The sequence below is a fragment of the Dermacentor albipictus genome, chromosome 3 (assembly GCF_038994185.2).
Source record: "Dermacentor albipictus isolate Rhodes 1998 colony chromosome 3, USDA_Dalb.pri_finalv2, whole genome shotgun sequence".
Classification (NCBI taxonomy): Eukaryota; Metazoa; Arthropoda; class Arachnida; order Ixodida; family Ixodidae; genus Dermacentor; species Dermacentor albipictus.
Window position 1 is genome coordinate 26,756,026 of NC_091823.1, and position 20,125 is coordinate 26,776,150.

General features: G+C 46.3%; 1 protein-coding gene across 1 annotated transcript in view; it reads left to right on the top strand.

Annotated features, from left to right (window-relative positions):
* The window catches only part of LOC139057127 (uncharacterized), an 87,032-nt gene that overhangs the window by 8,577 nt on the left and 58,330 nt on the right, over positions 1–20,125 (top strand). Inside the window, exons 2-10 of the mRNA XM_070534902.1 lie at positions 5,696–5,942; positions 6,612–6,747; positions 10,118–10,249; positions 10,993–11,160; positions 12,031–12,101; positions 13,104–13,344; positions 15,588–15,686; positions 16,661–16,852; positions 18,923–19,216. Of these exons, the coding sequence (XP_070391003.1) occupies positions 5,696–5,942; positions 6,612–6,747; positions 10,118–10,249; positions 10,993–11,160; positions 12,031–12,101; positions 13,104–13,344; positions 15,588–15,686; positions 16,661–16,852; positions 18,923–19,216 (1,580 nt within the window). The remainder of the gene's footprint in view (positions 1–5,695; positions 5,943–6,611; positions 6,748–10,117; positions 10,250–10,992; positions 11,161–12,030; positions 12,102–13,103; positions 13,345–15,587; positions 15,687–16,660; positions 16,853–18,922; positions 19,217–20,125) is intronic.

Here is a 20,125-nt window from a genome sequence, read left to right on the forward strand (position 1 = left end):
CTCTCAAATGAAACAAATTTTATTCACATCGGCCCAGGGGTTCCGTAATGCAATCCGTAACAGCTCACATTCCAATCCGTAACAGCTCACACATGCAGTCACTCGCGACTGCGTTGGCACGTCTTGAAGACAGGCCACTTTCGGAGCAGACAGTTCTGGAATGCCTACCTATACAGTCGTCACGCCACAGGACCGTCAAGGCGCTTTTGAAATTTTTACGTTGGAGTTACCTAGTAGAGAGACTCTAGTTCTCACGGACGTTGCCAACTTCCTCTATTTTTCGTGCCTTTGCTTTTTTTCTCCGCTATTCTTTCCGCCTTTCATTTCCCGTTGCCCTTGCCCTAATGCAGGATAGCAAACCAGAATCTTCTCCGGTTAACCTCCCTGCCTTTCCCACCCGTTTATATCTTTCTTTTTCCTGAACTAGCGTGTTAGAGATGCATGTCGAAGTCCTGACCCGTTAATTTTTGCCACTTGCTGTTCAACGAATTACCCGTAATCCATACTAATTCCTAAGTTGTGGCAGGCCCTGGCGTAAAGGTGTCGATCTTGTAATTCTTTTATTTTTTTTCTGTCGGGTAAATGCGGTCTAACATCAATTCAACGAAACCAAGCTCTACGAAATATGGACGTTCGCGACATTCCCTATGTTTTGTTTTTGTTTCCTTTTGTCTCCGCTGTTCTTCCGTCTTTCATTTCCCCTTACCCTTCTCCCAGGCCAGCATAGCAAACCAGAATCTTATCCGGTTAACCTCCATGCCTTTGCCATCTCGTCTCTCTCTCTCTCTCTCTCTCTCTCTCTCTCTCTCTCTCTCTCTCTCTCTCTCTCTCTCTCTCTCTCTCTCTCTCTCTCTTCATAAAGAAAGAAAAACAGTCTCAGCGTGGCTCAGCCACTCGAGCTACTCACGCCGGCGAGCGACTAGGATTTAAGCTCACGCTTTCTTTCCTCTCATTCTACAAATTAAGTTGACCTGATATAACCCATGAACGTCCTTGGTACTGCGCGTTGTGAACATTTCTTTTGTTTCATTTTTCGTCGGCTACATGTGCGTCTACGCGTCCCAGGAAGCAAGGCCTCTGATAAACCCACGTGGCGCGCGGGTCTCAAAATAAGTCTCAAGTGACGGAAAAGTTGATCCACTCGAGTTTCACGCCAATGAAGCCCGGCTTCGCGGCGGCGCGCGATTAACGATGACCCCGGGTGACACGTGACTTCCTGTGTGTGTATCTATCTCACATTGCCTCGCCGAACTAATTTCTGCGAACAAGCTCCCGAACAGACTTAGAATCAGGGGAGTTTCGAGGTGCACGCTGAGATTGTTCGCTGTGTCGTTCGGGCACGAGCACGCCATTTCGCAAAAGTCCAGCGCAAGACAGACGTCTCACCCGCATTCGGTCGCCGATGGAGACCTTGCTCTTGTCAATTTTGGCATGTACGTATCACAGACGGCGTTTTGTCTTCAATCGGTTATAGAATATATATATATATATATATATATATATATATATATATATATATATATATATATATATATATATATATATAGAGAGAGAGAGAGAGGGGGGGGGAGGGAGAGAGAGAGAGAGAGAGAATGCGTGCTTCAGTGCGCGGCAATATCACGTAACAATATGTATCCTCTTACGCCAACCCAGTGGCCTAAGTTGTCTAATAACTGGTGCGACTAAGTATGGGTTCGCGATCGTGATGTCGTTTTGGTTGTTGCGTCGTCGTCATTCCGACTTTCTCGGCCTACTCTCGTCATGCCGTCGTCGACAGGCCATCGCTGTCATACAGAAGTCATCCATTCCTTGTAACACCGCCATTGTGGTGCCGCAGTGATTGCCCAAGCGTCGTCGTTCCAACTTCGCCATCTGACTTTCGTCATGCGGTCGTCGTCACGACTTCTATACTCCAACCCAGTAGTCCAAGTTGTCTAATAGCTCGTCGCCCTACGTATGTGCTCATGGTAGTGACCCCTTCGTGATCATTGCGTCGTCGTCATTCCAGCATTGTCATCCGACTCTCGTCATACCGTGGTCATTGCGCCATCGCCGTCACACAGTTGTCGTCATGTCATCGTCGCCACGCTGCTGTTTTATCGCTGTTGTCACTTCAGTGACGTCATCCCATTGTCGTCATGCCGCCATTGTCGTTCCGTTGACGTCAATTGTTCTTCGTCATTCAGTTTGAGTTCATTATTCTTTAAATACAATAAATTGGTAAGAGACATTATACAGACGAGTGTCCGAAAGTCAAACATTGCAACGGGACCCTCCGTTAATAATAACCATGTAGAGATGTATTCAGCTGTAATTATACTGTCGTCATTTATTCATGATCATGACGCCCTTGTCAAGCCATCATCGTCAGACAGTTGCTATCACGCATTCGTAGTCAGACCATCGTCGTCATGCCGTCGTGGTCAAGCCAGCTTCGTCATTGGACTCGCGCCATGCCATCGTCGTCAAGCTATTGTTTTCTCACATGTTTTATGATACAGTCATTGTTACGCCATTGTCATCATACACTCCTTGTGATCCCATTGTCCTTACACCGTTGTCATGCTATCGTTGTCATAAAGGCGTCGTCAAGCATTCGTTGTCATAGCATCGTCGTGATGCAGTGGTGGTCGTTACCTCATCGTCACTGTAACTTCGACATCCGACTGCCGTCATGTCATCGTCGCGAGCTATCGTCGCCACACGATCGTCGTCATACAATTGACATCTTGCCATCGTCATCACTGTGCCATTTCACCAACTTCATCACTTCAGTAACGTCATCCCATTGTCGTCATCTCGTCGTCGTCATACCACCTCAGCCGATACATCGACGTCATTCCTTGTTCGTCATTCTATCGTCATCATGCTGTCGTCATTCGATTGCGATTGTGCTGCCGCTTCTACGTCATCGTCATCACTGCGCTGTCATCAGACAGACGCTGCCATGCATGTGTTGCCATAGCATGCATCGTCGCCATGCCACCGTAGTCCTACTATCGTCATCGTTCCAGTTTCTTCATGCGGTTGTCGTCACAACGTCGTCTCCCCGCCATCGCCGTCATACAGTTGTCGTCATCTCATTGTCCTCATGTTCGTCATCGTGATACCGCATTTGTCGTCTAATTGATATCATTTCTTCTTCCTTATTCCACGGCGTCGGCGTAGGCGTCATACAGTCCACGTCATGCCGTCATGCTCATGGGCGACCTTAACAAATGAGTGCCATAGCAAAGTGGAACCATATCGGAGTATGTGGCATATAGCCGAAGCAACAAATGTCTCACAATTACCACTGCACGCGTTAAATAAACGTGACCTCAGGAATACGGTCTATCGCTACATTGTTCGAACGGCATTCACATTCCCGTCGATAGCCATCGTTAATAAGTTCTGCCATAATATTTAATTTCGACCCCGTGTCTGGGGTGCTGATTTGTACCAAGATATGTTGAATCTTTGAAGGCGTCCCATTGCACGTATCTCCCGTGCTTGTATGTTATCAGCTGTCTCCGCGAGTGTGAACTTAACTTCCCTCATATCGTATGCAGAGTATATACGTTTCAAATATGCGGTATCAGGACTGCATCGCCGACCGTAAGATAGAATTTACGTGTTTAAAAGCAGCATGTATGCTCCCTAGCGCCGTCACGAGCGATAATGACGTAAACAATACTCTCCACGCACACCGAAGGTGCACGAAATTTTTTTTATTCGCGGTATCCACGAAGATCAGGAGGACCGAAGGATATTACAGGTGCGTCCAAAATCAATATTGCCAAGTGTTTCGCTTCCCTCGCGGCTCAATTTAATGACGTTTTTGTAGGTCACACAATAGATAAGAAAAGAATAGAATGGGTTCATTTTTTATCGTTACATGATGGCAGCGTCGAGCGTAAAAGCTGCAGCCAGCTTGACAGGCCTGTCTGACCCAGGATGCCTTCGCAACAGAAGAGTGCTGTCTTTCCATCCGTACCCTTACAGGGGGAGTGAGTAAAGACTTTATTTGAAAACAAGGTATTGACGGATGACCTTGTTGTTAGGCAGCCACGAGCCCCTGGGCCCAGGCGGCTTCTTCAGCTCTCAAAATTTATTTTGAATTTCAAGTGACTTTGTATCACGTTCATATCGAGTCTATATAAAGTGCATTCAACGTCAATTTCTAACCCACACTGATTCTGAAAAGCTTATCAGGCCTATCAATCACAAAGTGTGGGCCGGTGTACGATGGCAAGTTGGCTTCACCACAGGAGATTGCAGTTTTCTTCTTTTTTTTTCAGCTGTATACCTGTATAACTCGAGACATCTGTATGTTTATGCTCGTGCAAAGTAGAAAACCAGTTTCAAGCAAGGCAGAGGGGTTGGAAGGAATAGACAAGGATGACTCCTTCAACAAAGACAACAGGGGCCGTATTTTGCAAGGTCTTGTTTCGCCCATCTAACTCACTGGGTGAACTGAGCGATAGTGGTGGCGCGGCTTCGTGTAAGTCAATGGTGAAGCGCCGGAAGAATAGGAAATGAAAAGAATTGTAACAAAATGCGGGTTAAGATTTACAATCTCGTCAAAGAAAATAATTCAGAGCATGAAGTCGCGCTTCATTGACTGCTACACAAAAAGGGGTAGAAGAGAAAACAATAATTAACTTAAACAGGTATGAACTTTCGGAACATTTGGCACACGTATTTGAAGGTATATAGCCTTTAAATAAATTATTGATACGGCCCGTTTAATTAGCGCATTACAGTAAAACATGTGTTTTCTGTTCCCTTTCGATTATATGTCGCAGGGAAATGCGATGGTTTGCAGCATACTGGACAAAAGAGCGATAGCTCTAATTTTCCGGCACCATAGACGAACGGAAATGCTGAAAGGGAATTAAAAACTATCGCTGTTGAAACGTTTGATTTGGTTCATGAAGACCAAACTGCCACTGCTTAAAGGACAGGTTCCTTTTCCTGATAGTTAAATCGAAATATTCAACGTGAAGACGACTTGATGAGCTCAGCGATAAAAGTTGTCAGCACAGTATTACAGTTGAGACTGCACCTGCGACACAAATATTGCAAGGAATCAACCACTGTACCTTTACTAATAACATAAAATGCGTGCATAACCGATGAAGCAGTGTACGCAATAGGAGGTTTCGTTTTCAAAGACGGATCGGGGTCATTCTGTTGAAGAGCTTTTAACACAAGCGGCAGTTGATTGATTGATTGATTGATTGATTGATTGATTGATTGATTGATTGATTGATTGATTGATTGATTGATTGATTGATTGATTGATTGATTGATTGATTGATTGATTGATTGATTGATTGATTGATTGATTGATTGATTGATTGATTGATTGATTGATTGATTGATTTCATGTGCGATTGAGTGATTTTACCCTCCTAAGGCAGAACAGAGTCTGTGGGAGGCTCCATAGTTGGTTCTGCATTAATTTTTACTGCCAGGGGTTTCTTAACGTGCACCCAATGCCCGCTGCACGAGCGTCCTTATTTATTTATTTTTTCGCCTCATGCTTATGTCATAACAGAGTCACTGCGGTAAGGGATCGAACCCGTGATTTCGTGCCCATGAGCAAAACGCCGTGGCGCGCACAAACGACAGCCAACGGCAACACTATATAGGCACTAATGCGGCCGATAAAGCCATGTCAGCATTTTCTCTCGTTAACTCATGCTCACAGTAACTTGGCCACGTTGTCAATTCAAATAGGTTGCCTTGTGCTGGCACCAGCGCTGAAAAACATCGAACTCAGAGTTCCGACCACAGTCACAGTTAGTGAGAGAGTGACGTTGGACTGCCTCTTTGACCTCGAAGGACACAATCTCTATGATGTTAGGTGGTATAAGGACAACGAGGAATTCTACCGCTTCTCACCCAGCTCCGTGCCACCCGGAAAGTTGTTCCCCGTCCAAGGCATAACCGTTAACGTAAGTATCGTATCTCGCACGCCACTTTCCGAACGACTACACTTGACTCCGGATCACAGAAGTGGGGCCGGGTAATGCGACGATTCCGTTCATTTGATTATGTCCTTTCGTATAACGTTTCACACGGAATGGCCAATCTCGGCGAAGAGGGTGGCGTTGCAACTTAGGAGCTGATGATGAAGGAATTAACAAAGGTTAATGACGTGAAAAGGCAGGAAAAGATTTGAACAAAGCCAGCGGTAAGGAGCGAAAGGTAGAATAGGTAATTTTGCCTTATGCGACGGGTTGTACGCTCCGTCTTTACATTTATTTACTGGCAGCAGTCTAGGAAAGTCATTTGTCACGCTTCGGGGATCCAACAGAACGACTGCAGGAGGTTAGCGAACCATCGCAGCGCATTCTTAGCTAGCACCTCCCAGCCGCAGACACATATGCTTCTACCCAACTGTAACATAATTGAAGCAACAGTTATCGCCGGAACGCCATAACGTGGGGGATCAGAGCAACATCCCAAGGATCACAAACAAGTGTTTCAGTGTAACTGCCAAAGCTTTCCGTTGTCGAACCATTGCACCAAATTTTATTATCGTAGTTCCCACTTTTTTGACAGAATTAATCAAACTAATTTTATTCGGTGTTGCGCGATGCCAACCAATACCAATTTTTCAGCTCACGGGAAATGGAAATTCATCAGTAACTTTAGAAAACGTAGGTTCCTCTGCATCTGGACAGTACCATTGCGCAGTATCCTTCAACGCTACGTCGTTCAACATGGTTGCAGATCCCAGATATCTTCTTGTGGCGGGTAAGTGAAAAATTATGCTGTCGATCGTTTCCAGAAAAATGCGCCTTTGCTTTTCAACACCTCTGCACACAGCAATTTGCGTAGGTAGACCTGGTGCCGCATCTCTGTCAGCAGCTAAATATTCTGCCTCGGTTTTTTATTCGTTTTTTTTAACATTACTGCATATCCTATAGTCGACTGGCCTCATTGGTCGTGGGATGTGCACCCCAGCTAGTCGACAAACCTACTGCACTCTCCCTCTTTTCTTGTAATCCCCTTATCTTCCTTCCCTGTGAAGGGATGGTAGGAAAACAGGCGCTTGTTCGGTAGACCTCCTTGCCATTCCTTTTCTTTATATATCTTCTTAAGGAGCACTAAAGCTTACAGTTATTACCAAACTTAATTAATTAAATTCTGGCGTTTTACGTGCCACAACCAGGATCTGATCATGAGGAGTGCTGCAGTGGGGAACTCGGGGTTAATTTTGACTTTCAGGTGTTCTTTAAAGTGCACCTAATGCAAGATACACGGGCGTTCTCGTTTTCTTTTGCCCCCACAGAAATGCGGCCGCTGAGGCCGTGATTCGACCGCACGCTCCCGGGCCTAGCGGCGCAACGCCAAGCAGTCACTATGCCACAACGGGGGATTATCTTAAAGAATGGGCGGGTAGTTGGCCAGCGAAGCTGTGGTACTACCTGATCCGATAGACCAATGTAACGTAGCGCTGAACGACTGAGCAATGCACAACGTGAAATGATTCAAGACAATTAAATGGACTGTACCTAACTGAAAGGTACAGTCTAAAAGGCGTCGTAACTGTGCATGCATTGCTATGAGCAGGGACTGCTGCGTCCTACCTAGCCAGAGCCCGACGCCGTTGTTCATATTGACGTTGCTGTTCTCGTCGCCACTCATCGTTTCGCGCTGCTCTTCAGGAGTCCTAACTATGCGTGGCCTTTCCCATAGCGCTATCACAACACAAATCAATTGCTAGGCGGATTATTCCTTTACATATAAAAGTGTAGTGGCGTCACTCTCTGCTTCATATGCTACAGTTGCCGCTTACCGGCAACTGCAGCTTATGCAATCATAATATTTGCAGGGAAACGCATGCTGCGAACCCCACGTGCTTCACATTGTTCGAACGCGCCTTATTATCTACCATGTGGTCTAACACTTGTTCATGCTTTTCTTTATTGAAAGGAGTACTGGGGAGGTATTCTGTAAGAGTCCACCTAGTGGACTGTCCATTTCGGCCGCTGCTGATTGGCTAGGGCCACTCGTCTCCTCCTCTCTCGTAGAGCTGCATCCAATCAGCAGTGGCCGAAATGGACTGTCCACTAGGTGGACTCTTACAGAATACCCTCCCTGGACTGTCTCTTGCATTCGAAATTCCAATGGAGATAGGCACTTTTCGCTTCAATTCGTGGAATGGTTTTCAGTAGACTTTTCCGTCGATGGAGACGAAGAAATTCCGGATCAGTCATATGCAAATTCGCTGTAAAAAATAGAACTCCAGTTTTTAGGTTTGTGCCCGCATTTATAAAAGCTTTGTTTCACTAGAATCGTTATTAAGCGTAAATGCTGGCCAATCATGATGATGGACATATTTGCTAAAGCTGTCGGCTAAATGGCAAATATCGTTTATGAATTAAAAGCTTTGCACTTCGCTCCCTCAATTTTAAGAAGCAAATGCAACAACCTGGAATAGCTTGGAGCATGATCAACAGCTCTCAACCACCAGAAAAGTCTGTGTCGCTAAAAATATTAATTAACCTTCTCTGCATCACGCTTACCTTCTGTAGGCGTTTCTTTTCCATCAAGGCTTCTCGCATTGGAAATGTACACCTTGTACGTTAAATAATGACTTGAAGTAAGGCTGTTTATGAAAAGAACACAAAGTAATATGGAAAAAAAAATCCGAACAAAAAAAATACAGGAGGATAGACGCTAGGAAATCTGAATATCTTTCGGTTGTTAAAAGCGACATCGCACCAGACGTAACAGTAGTTGAATGTTATTATGAACAAATATTTAAGTGTCGCCGTGCTGATAACAAGCTCATGATAATGCTTTTAACAGTAATGAACTTACACATGAGTGAGCAGTTCCTTGATACTCTATAACGCTCGTCCAAGTGATGTAAAGGTTCCCTTGAACAAACTTGAAGAGTTCAGTCGCTCATCTTGAATTACCCACATTAATTATATGTGCAGGTGAGTTTTTACTGCTAGTGACACTCCAGTAGCTTGTGTTCAAGCAAAGCTTTATTTCACTGAAAGAAATTAGTTCTGTGATTCCACATAAAAGCAGTTGATTTCAGTCTGCCTTCGAAGGACGGTTGAAATAACACAGAAGCCAAATTGGTCATTGAACCACTGAAAGATACAAGAGGCATGTGTTTTTCTTGATATCCGTGCTGTCTATTCTGCGCCGCCTCAACACACGTTCGCATCAATGTTTCCGCGAATAGCGTTTCATATGTGCTCTTGACGAATGTCCACGGCTGTGCTACACTACTATAATTTTTTTCAAGGTGGAGGGGAGGGTGCGGGTGCGCACTTGACCGGAGATTGAGTGGGGAAGGGGTTCTGGGCAGGCCACATACTAACGGAGCAGTTTCGGGGGGAGGGGAGGGGCACGTTGCTAGCTATGCCACTGGTGACTGCTGTACTGAGAAATTCTTTTAAAAAAAAAGAAAAACACCACTCAATCCCAGTACGATAGTGTTTCAGAGTGATTGCTGCTCAACGGGAAGTTTTAAATGCATAGAGTCTAAGCGTCGCTGGTTAGCTATGCTGAATCGGTGTCTTTAGGTAAGTGTATGAGTGACGATCGGGGGAGGGCGGGGCGGGGGTGTATTTTGTAAGTGTCCACCTAGAGGGCATGTCCATTTCGTCTGTTGGTGAAGCTCTGATTGGCTGGGGGCGCCTGCCTACTTCTCACGCGTACCACAGCCCAGCCAATCAGAAGCTCAGCAGCTGACGAAATTAGCATGTCCACTACGTGGACACTTACAGAATACCGACTCCCCTACCCATGCCCTGGATCAGGCTATCGTCATGTGGAGTGGCTTTGCTCTTGACTATCAAATCTTATGGCTCATTGGAGGATGATAGATCCCGTCATACTTTTGCATTCTCCCTCCTGATGCTTTCATACACTTCGAATAAACTACATTTGACTAAATCGCAGAGCAGCGTTATTGAAGCGAAGCTACTACTTCGACCTCAGAACGTCGCCGCCCTACCTTTAATTAAATCTGTGTGCTGAAGATGGTATCATGGGTGATACTGAATCCTCCTTCTTGCATAACCATGTGGTACATTTAGCAAATTCGGTTGAGCCACAATGTTTGTTCGAAACGGTAATCCCAAACGCGCCCATTCAGAGCCACCGGGATCCCCTCGACGCCTGCAAGTTGTGGATACAACCAGCAGGAGTGTGACGTTGATATGGGATGCACCTGGGGAGGGCAATGATGTCATCACAAGCTACACAGTCCAGCACAAGGAGCATGAATGTATGTTGCCGGTCTCTCTATTTCTCTCTTATCAATATATATGCGCGTGCGTGCATGCGTGCGTGCATGCGTTCTCAAATTCTAGAAAGCCTAGACTGCATGCCCCTAAGCGCTACCCAGTTATTCTCTTTGATTGTTTGCTTGCGTGTTAGTGCTGTTCTCTATGAATTCTTGTAGACAGTCTTAGGTAAAAATGTCTGCGCTACTTTTTGTCTGTTATACAAGAAAAGCATAATAAGTGACTATATTAATTACAAGGCTAACAAAGTTTTGTTTCTTCCTATGCCTGTCAAACAGTCAGTTTTGGAATGCGGGAATTGACGTTGCATATGCGATTACATTAACAATTCTTCAATGGCGTTTTTTTTTTCTTCCTTTTTGGATATAGCGGAATAGAATGTTTCTTAGATGAAGGAAAAGATGTGTCGTGATCTGGGGAATAAAGTCGTACTTGGGTTTTCGATTTTTTCTCGGAGACATATCGAAATAATTCCTTCACGGGATAGACTTTCATTTTCTTTTTGACCCCCCTTGCTGCTAAAACGGAAGGAACGTACGCGGTGAGTTATCGCAGTATTATAGAAAGCACCAGCACTGCACACTCAGAGTAATCGCATTTAAAAGACACTTAAGGTGCAGGAGGCGATAGTCAGAGACTGCAATTCCAGCCTTGTAATGACTGGTAGGTAAGCCACGTCCTACTCATCCATGTTTACCTCCCTCACACAAATGTGGATACGCAGCAAATTGGAACTTCGATACAGTCAACCTCACCGCACCAGGGAAGATGCCAAGGGCCGTCGTAAATGGCCTCAAACCACTCACGACGTACGACTTCAGGGTTATCGCCGAGAGCGCCCTGGGTAGCAGCAACGCCAGCGACACTGTCAAGGCGACCACTTCCGGAGAAGGTATATGCGTGGCCATATTTTGGGAGCTAACAAGACGGGGCACTGGTAGGAACATGTTACTAAGGTGCAGTGTTACCCGTTTTCTTTTTAAGAAAAGCTTTTAAAACGAGCCTTTCATGGCCTCTTCCTGCAGTTTAGAGGTATAATCTAACGGCTATCGACTGCGCAGGTGCACAATGGCGCCTAAACGCCGTGATCCCACAAGTCATGAAAATTATGCCACAAGATTCTAGTACTCGCCGTACAAAGCTGAACAGACAGCCAAGTGGACAGTGGCTTCTCGTTCTAATTCTGACGAAGCCATTCATTCATTCATTCATTCATTCATTCATTCATTCATTCATTCATTCATTCATTCATTCATTCATTCATTCATTCATTCATTCATTCATCCGTTATACTTTCGCTTGCATTCAAAATCATTGTGGATAGTTTTCGGCCATTTTTCTTTAATTAGGACCCATTCGGAAACAAGGCTGCCAAACGCTGTTGAAGCCAGCAGCAGGAGTAGGAGATTTGCATGCTGCCTAGGCAGCCTTGGTATACTTTGAGTTGCAAGTGCACTTGGGAGCTCGAATGCGCAACTTGCGTATGTTTGCTAACACTCTGATTAAACCTAGCTCGCGGTCTCCAATAACGAGTCGCAAAGCTGACCTTGCGCATGAGCCTTAAATGACAGAACCGAGCCCAACGTGCCGCGATGACCCACGCCTTTGCCACTGTCATCGAGAACCGAGGACAAGCGGTGAAATTATAGACACCATCTCCTATTCATTTTGTAGCGTCGTTTTGTATATACACATAATGGTAATTATTTTTTACTGTGTCACATATTTTAAGTGGCTACATTTTCTTGATTTGTCATCATAGCACCCGGAGGTCCACCAATGGATGTTTCTGCACAAGCGTTAGACACGCGGTCGGCGAAGGTGACGTGGAAGGTGAGAAGAAAATATCACTGATGCAGCTATAAATTTTGTTAGTAATATCTCCGGCCGGCAAGCGATGAATGGCTTACAGTGCCACAAGCTCTGAATTTCTTCCATAGTCTCAGTAAGTGCAGTGGTCTCAGCTATCAACCATGGCGCTGTGGGCACCGTCAGCCCCCATATATAAAGGGTATCGCTTGTTACAACGCAAGCGCAAAATTACTTTATACAAAACAAACAAAAACATTTTGCAAGCTCATCTGCAAGCTGCAATATCTGCAAAACAAACACCTCGCAAAACAATCGAACGCTTAGTCAAACCCAGAAATTGTATAACGCCTACAGTAGCACGATGAGCCAAATTTCTGAGAAGAAAGGTGCCCAATATCGTAAGTCTTGTATGTGCCACTCCGAACTAAACCCCGTATTTTAGCATGGTTTGCCGATTTGGCACTCCACCCTTAGCATCGTTTTCGTAGACTCAACTCTCGCGGTTCGGATCAGGAATCGGCATAACTCAGTATCAGACCGCGTTTACATGCAACCCGCAAGGCAGGTGGAGCGAGGGAACGCCACCCTCACAGTGAGGCCGACGCTCCCTCGTCCTGACCAGCTCGCGTTTCCATGAATCCGACTATCGAAGTTTGGCCCAACAAATCGACTGCTTCAACTTTGTAATGACCATGTGAACGCATTTTTTTCACTCCAGATAGCTGACGGCAGCCTCGCTCTTCCACCCAAGTGAGCACTGCTTTTACGAGACTCCGCGGAAGTTCATAAACGAAGCGTTTGTAACAAGACACTATGCGCACCTATTCAAATGTACTTGAGCGAAGGAATTTTTCGCAAGCAACTCCTCGTCCCAAAAGTCACCGAGCAGCATTGCTAAAGAGCAGCGACCGATTTAGGTGAAGGGCATCGCTGCCCTGCATTCGGTCGAGTGGAGTTAAGTTTTCCGGTTGCAACACACTTCTGAATACGGAGCTCAGTAACCGTAATGCTTCATCGGTGCAGCCTCCGAGCAAGGATCTACATTTCGGCACCATCCGAGGCTACTACATAGGCTACCGGCCTGTTGCAGCTTCGCTCCCTCCATTCTTGTTCAAATCAATCGAGGCTGGGAACCAAAAGGGCGAGGAATGCCTGTTGATGTCACTGTTGCCATCCACGCGCTACGGCGTCATCGTTCAGGCGTTCAATGACCATGGTGCCGGACCTCCGTCCGCTGAGATCACCCTTGAGACGCTTCGCAGTGGTAAGTGTCGAACATACGTATTTCCATTTCCCGTCTGACAGAGACGGTTAGAGGGAAAGGGAATTGTGAGAATCGTGTGCGCTGTGGGAATCGATGTTATGGGAAGCATTTTGCAGGTACCTGGCTATCCAGCATAGTTTGGGGTCCCGCCAAGCGATATCATATGGACCAATGTGTTTGTGTATACTGAATAGTTATGTGTGCGGATCGCGAGCGTACGTGTGTGTGATAACAGCCGCAAGAAGACGGCCGCGTTGAAGACGATCGACGACGTCACAATCCCCGCGACAGCCGTTCAACGCGAGATTACGACGTGGCAATTTTTGGCTTCTGCATGGGTCGTGAACAAGTACGTAAACGAGATAAAGACGGATTGCGATGTCATCAGGGACTAAGCGTTACATAATCGTACGTACCTGTGGCTGTCTCGTGGAGCATATTCTTAAACACCGCATATGCAGTCGGGAGAAGGAACAGTAAAAATTTGGAAGACGCGTAAGCTTCGCCTTTAAGAGTGGAAGGCGATAGCATCTTAACGAAAAACTGCGCGAAAAAGACGTAGATGAGATAGAGACAAACGACAAACACGGGCGCAACTCGCAACTAACAGTTTATTACCAAAGAAACAGCATAAGAAAAATACACGGAAAGGAGAACGGACAACCTCTCACTCAAGCGTGTGCGAAAAAAACGAAAGTAACATAGATGTGGCAACATAGTTGCGCAATCGCGGCAATTAGAGATCAGGAATAGTGACCTAATGGCTAGAGCACAAGGTTTCTGCGCTGGACATCAGGGGTTTGATTCCTGCGTCGTTCACATTACTTCTTTGTACAGAATTGACGCGAGGCAGGAACCTACATACCGCAAAGTACCGAGAATGAGCCAAAGAATGCTTCGCGTCGGCACAAGTGACTGAAAATCGGAGGGGCGAAATCGCGATACGCGGCGCTGCCACGCAGGGAATAGGCAGATGGCGAAACTGGTGTACTCTTCCCATGTTTGCAGCGCGGGGAAGGCCGGCAGTTATCTATACACCGGGATACGAACGACCATGAGGCTACGTCATGATCTTTCCATCTCGCGCCCGTATGCCTGGTCCGTTAAGGAACCGAAACCTAATACTTTCCAAACCGCTACTGTTTCCTGGTCTACCTTCGAGTGTGAAGAGTGGCAACGGCTCAGTAGACTCTTGCTCTCAGCTTGCTACCTGGAGCACCGCGTATCACAATTTTCCCGCTACAATCGCCGTTCATTTGGGACAACTTTTTCCCATTGCCACTGTATACTCTGGACACGACAACTTTTACAGTGGTGCGGAATGCAAAGCGCTCGTGTACCGTGATTGGAGTGCAGATTAAAATACGCCAGATAGTCAAACTTTATCCGGAGCCCTCTGCTTCGGCATCCTGCAGAACTGCTCCTTCGGGTCGGTAAAACTCACCACTTAATTTTTAAAAATTTTATAGAGCTTCACATTTCCGCATTTATATGTAATCCCCACTTTGCTTTAGCATAGATAATGGTAACGGCAGCGCGTGGTTAAATGTTTTGGCTATCTAACTCTCACTTAGCTCAATCTAATCGAAATCAGCTCCTCATGTTGGGTCACAGGTTATAGTGGCTATTCCTCGATATGAAATGAATTAACAGGTTGTCACGTATACGAAATCTGCTCCTCGTGGTTGTACATACCGTGGTTATAAGCGACAGCTGTTGAGGACTATTTGCCGACACGAAATAATGTCATATAGACACTTAATGTATCCGAAATTGGTGTCTCGCGTTGGTGCACAAGTTAAAGCGACAGCTGTTGTGGGGCTACTGACCTGACACGGCATGGCGTAACAGGCGTTCAAAGTATGCGAAATAATATCTTCGTGGTGGTGCGTTGTGCTTACAGCGATAGCTGTTGTGCTCTCCACCCTGACTGAAAATGAAGCAATACGTGCTCTCTGTATCCGAAATCGGTCAGCCAGCTCAATGAATCACATTGCCATCACGTCGTCATATCCGTTCACCACAGATTTTCTGTACATCACACATGCAGACACATGAGGGTATACGAAATGCGCCGCAACAATCGCTAAGACTGTAACTTGTATTCGCACAAGAATGCAGGCGTTTTTCTCACAGTTCTATTTTGCCACATGCTTCCATTTACATGTGTAATTAATAAACGCGCATGTGCGAACGTCTGATGAAAAGCATTTCTTTCATTCCTTTTATGTTTTATTTCGTAGTCCCTCCGACTCCTCCACAGCTCAAGGTTGTCAGCAGGTCGACCACATCGGTGTCGTTGGAATGGAAACGGCCTGCCGGCGACTTGAACCCTGTGGAAGGTATAAACCACTGCTGCTTAAAAACTACGATATAAATATAAATCTCCAGAACTGACGCTTTGAAATTTGCGCGCACTGGTAACATGTGGCACCCAAGGTCTTTCCGGTTGCTAGTGAAACATATTTTATATAAACAGTACCACCCCCTATCATTGGCAGAAAAAATGGAATTTCCCGTTGCATACAATTTGCGGAAGTAATGGCCATCATCATTTTTATCTCCGACCAATCACGCTATTCGAAAGGCCACAAGAATGGCTCATGTCCGGTATTCGAAGACGCTCCGTGACACTTATCGTCATGGCAGCCCTTTTTCCTAACCCCTGGCCCAATCTACATGTGGTCAAAATACCATGTATAAAGGAGTAGGGTACCTTGTGTACTACGATACCAATCCTTATCACTTATCTGGTTTCTGGGTTCCGTCAAGCTGCATATGGCGATTCTAGCTCTGAAAAATATTTCAAGAATGTTTGAATTAAATCCTATCACTGAATGAACCTTTCTATCACTGCTCGTGGCGCATGTTCAGTCATGCAAAATTGCACTGAGCGACTTCTACACTTTGGTTGGTGCAGCTGCCGATGTGTTTTGTTCTCTCATGGGGATATTCTCAACATTTACGAATTCCGCCACCTGTCTCAAAACAGCAAACATGGCGGTATTCGACAGCCTTTCGAAATAGCGCCCTGGTTCAGGTAGACCTGCTATCTCCGGTTTTTATGTTCGTTGACTTGAAATCGAAGGTCTTGAACTGCACTTGGACTCTAAGGCCTTGACAAACTTGGGGAGTTTCAGAGAGTGAACCACACGGACTGTACCACGGCGAAACGCAAACAGGGGTGGGTGTTGCAGTACTAGCCTAAAACCCATGCAGGGTAAGACGTTCAAGGGAAGCTGGCAAAGAGTCCCTGAAGTTGACGCAATGTACGCAAGCGATTTGCATACTCAAGCATTGGCTGTGACCGGCGCAGGCTCACACGTGCTCTACATGGAAGCGGGAAGCGGCGACGAGTGGGCCGAGACGCATGTGCGGGCCAACCGGCGCTCGCTCACGATTGACAAACTGAAGTGTGGCTCCACCTACCGGTTCGCCATCCGCGCCTACAACGACGCCGGCACCGGCAACGTCAGCGACGCCATTATCGTCAAGACCAAGGGCGCCCGTGAGAGAACACCCACTTGCTTTTTTTTTATGCGGATGCATTTTTAGCCACCGTACCCGTAGCATAACTCCTTCCCGTAGCTCTTTTCGTTGCCAACTGCTACGAGGAAAGAAAGGAAACTGTCTTGATGACGGTGCTATGGATACAATTCCATTTTTTTTTTTCGTTCTTTTTAAAAGGGGGGCGGGAGGGGGGGGAGGGCAGCGCCTTATATGCGGCGGCGAACATCAGTAAATGTGTAGTTAGCACTGGAGGAGTGATTCGTTACAAAGTATTACGCAATTAAAATAAATTACTTTAGGGTGCACGTTGCAATTGCTAAATCAACCCCGGTCAGCTGCACAGGGTAGGCACACTTAGTAGGAATTTGTGGAATTGCGGACAGTGCCAATTGCAGCACATGTGGTGTCGAAGAATTGACCAAACATCTCCTTTGTGACTTCCCCACATACGAAGATGGGAGGTGTACCTTTCGCACAGCTTTGGGGGACTTAGACGTCAGGCCTTTCATAGAGGAGAAGATATTGGGCCCGTGGCCTCGTCTGTCCGCTATGTGCAAGACCACAAAGACGCCGCTACGTTTCTTGAAATGCACCAGCCTCTATCACCGCCGGTGACTGACTCAGCGATGAACGCTTGTGTGAATAACAGTGCAATGAGTAAACATATATCTTCCTTCTCCTTTTTAAATCCCCTTTTCCCCCTTCCCCAGTGCAGGATAGCATACCGGGTTCAGCCTGTTTGACTTCCCTGCCTTTCCATTACGACTTCTCTCTCTCTCTCTCTCTCTCTCTCTCTCTCTCTCTCTCTCTCTCTCTCTCTCTCTCTCTCTCTCTCTATCTATCTATCTATCTATCTATCTATCTATCTATCTATCTATCTATCTATCTATCTATCTATCTATCTATCTATCTATCTATCTATCTATCTCTGAGGCTAGCAGTACCTCACCCCATCCCAGCTCAGTATCTATATATCCACCGACAAAAAATTCCACAACATACATTAGTGTTCCACATATATTTGTCCCGCACTGCCGGACAGAAGCATTTAAGAAAAATACTAACTAAAACATGAATGTCATTTTTATGCAAGCTTCAAAGAACGGCCTCTCGAAACCGTTGCTATAGTTTTAGCAGTCTTACATCACGCACTCAGCACTAACCAATTAAATTCTTCTTTTGCAGCTCGTTTCACAGAGTATTAAATAAGAGTGTTAGTGAGTCTCAGACAAGAAATCAATTAATCAATAATTAATTAACGTACATATTCTGATGCCCACCGCCGCTTATAATGCGCTGCTCGAAAAAAAAGAAGCATTACTTTCACTGCCACAGGATAATCACGTTCACCTTCTTGAAACAGCTAGCCCAGACACGTGAATGTAATATAACAGATAGTTGCACTAGGTATTCCATTAACGGAAAAAAAACTAGAGTGCAGGATTAACGAGACATTCGTTTCTCGCCCTGTACTCGCCGCGTCTACTCCAGTTTGTTGGGCTGAAAGCACGAGGGAGGGGAGAGCAACGAGGCTAGGCTCCCGAAATGCCTAAAAGGCTGTGCCACAGCAGCAGAATGGCTACAATATTTTGACGAGTGAAGCATGGTTATGAAAACAGAATTAAACTGGAGCGCAGAGGCAGTGCCAAGAACAGCCAAAAAAAATATAGCATGCTCCAGAAGCAGCGCCGCTTGTATAACACCTGGGTTCCTATTCACAAAGCATCGCTTACGTAAAAATGTTTCCTCACAGGACGGTGTTCGAGCGGACGCCGTTCATGATAACGATGGGCGTGCGCAAATGGACGATCGACGATACGGCGCCTACGTAACACATACGTTCTTGTAGATGCAGGCTCTAAGTAGCATTCAAGCCGGTACAATTACAATATTTGTTCGACTATTAAGGGGGAGAAAATTTGCCGATACGACGCACTTCTAATTGACATCCACCGATTAATGACTGTAATCTCCGCAGTCCTCATTTCGAATTAGACTTCTCCGACCGCGTCAAGATGCGGCGCTTCCCTCGACAAATGCAACACTCTTTGAAACCGCACACGTGCAGCTCCCGTGGCGCCGGACGTGGAATATGCAGTGCTGCCATACTTCGCGTCGGCCGTGATCAGGACACGAGCGTGGCACGACGGCGGCTGCCCCATCGAGAGGTTCACGGCCAAGTACCGGCACCAGCAGGGAGAGGTGTGGACAGTGCTAGAAGCAGAGCAGCCGCAGAACAAGCCGTCCCTCGAGATGCACTGCCTCTCGCCGGCCAATTCCTACAGGGTCGTGGTGACGGCCAGTAACAGCGCGGGAACCACCGAGAGGGAGTATGAGTTCACCACGCTCGCCGAGCACACAGGTAGAGAGAGAGAACAATGTATTATAGGGAAAGCACGGTGTAAGAAATATCATGTAGGAAAGTCAGAGGTCGGCCTGCGCTATAGTACGCTCTCGCCTGCTACTCTGTATAGCGAAAGGTGGAAAGGGAAGGCAAACGAGTGATGAAAGATGTACTTCAACTGCGTTACGTGGTTGTTGTATACAAGCGCACAGTTTTGGTTGTACCTATAGCACCCGCCCCGAAAGTTCTGTGGATATGGCACTCTGCTGTTCAGCAAAAGATCCTGGGGTACGAGTGCCGACATCAGCCGCCGCATCCCGATGCGGGAAAAGTGCAAAACGTTTGCGGGCGTAACTTAGGCTTAGATGCACGTTTAATAATGTCAGGCGGTCATAATTACCACAATGGTACATATTCAGCACGGACAAAGCACAACGATCAAGACAGACTACAACGGAGCGCTCTGTCTTCGTAGTTCTTCGTCCACGCTGAACATGATGCATTGTGATGATCACCAACTAGCTTAGGGCCATGCTGTTTTTGGCCAAACTAATCCTAAGGCCATAATTGCGGAGTCCCGCACAGCCTTAGGTGTTGACGTCGAGCGTCAAACTTTTTGAATCGGTCAGTCAACACTCACTCCCACAAGTACGCGAAATGTATGAAAGGAAAAGGGGACGTTGTGTAACGACTTATACTGTAGCTATAGTAGAGTCTCCTAGCATGATTGCTCGCCCGTACTTATAAATATGTCGTTCAATAGCTATATCAGCTATAGGTCGACGAATCCGCCCGTTCTGCACATGAAAGTGGTCAACGAGTCTTCATTCCGCTTTCGCGAACAGACGCTGCAGCTCAGCTGCGATTGATGTTCCGTGAGTGTACTTTGCCCCTGTGGGACTCGAATGTTTTCACAACGTGTCGGTT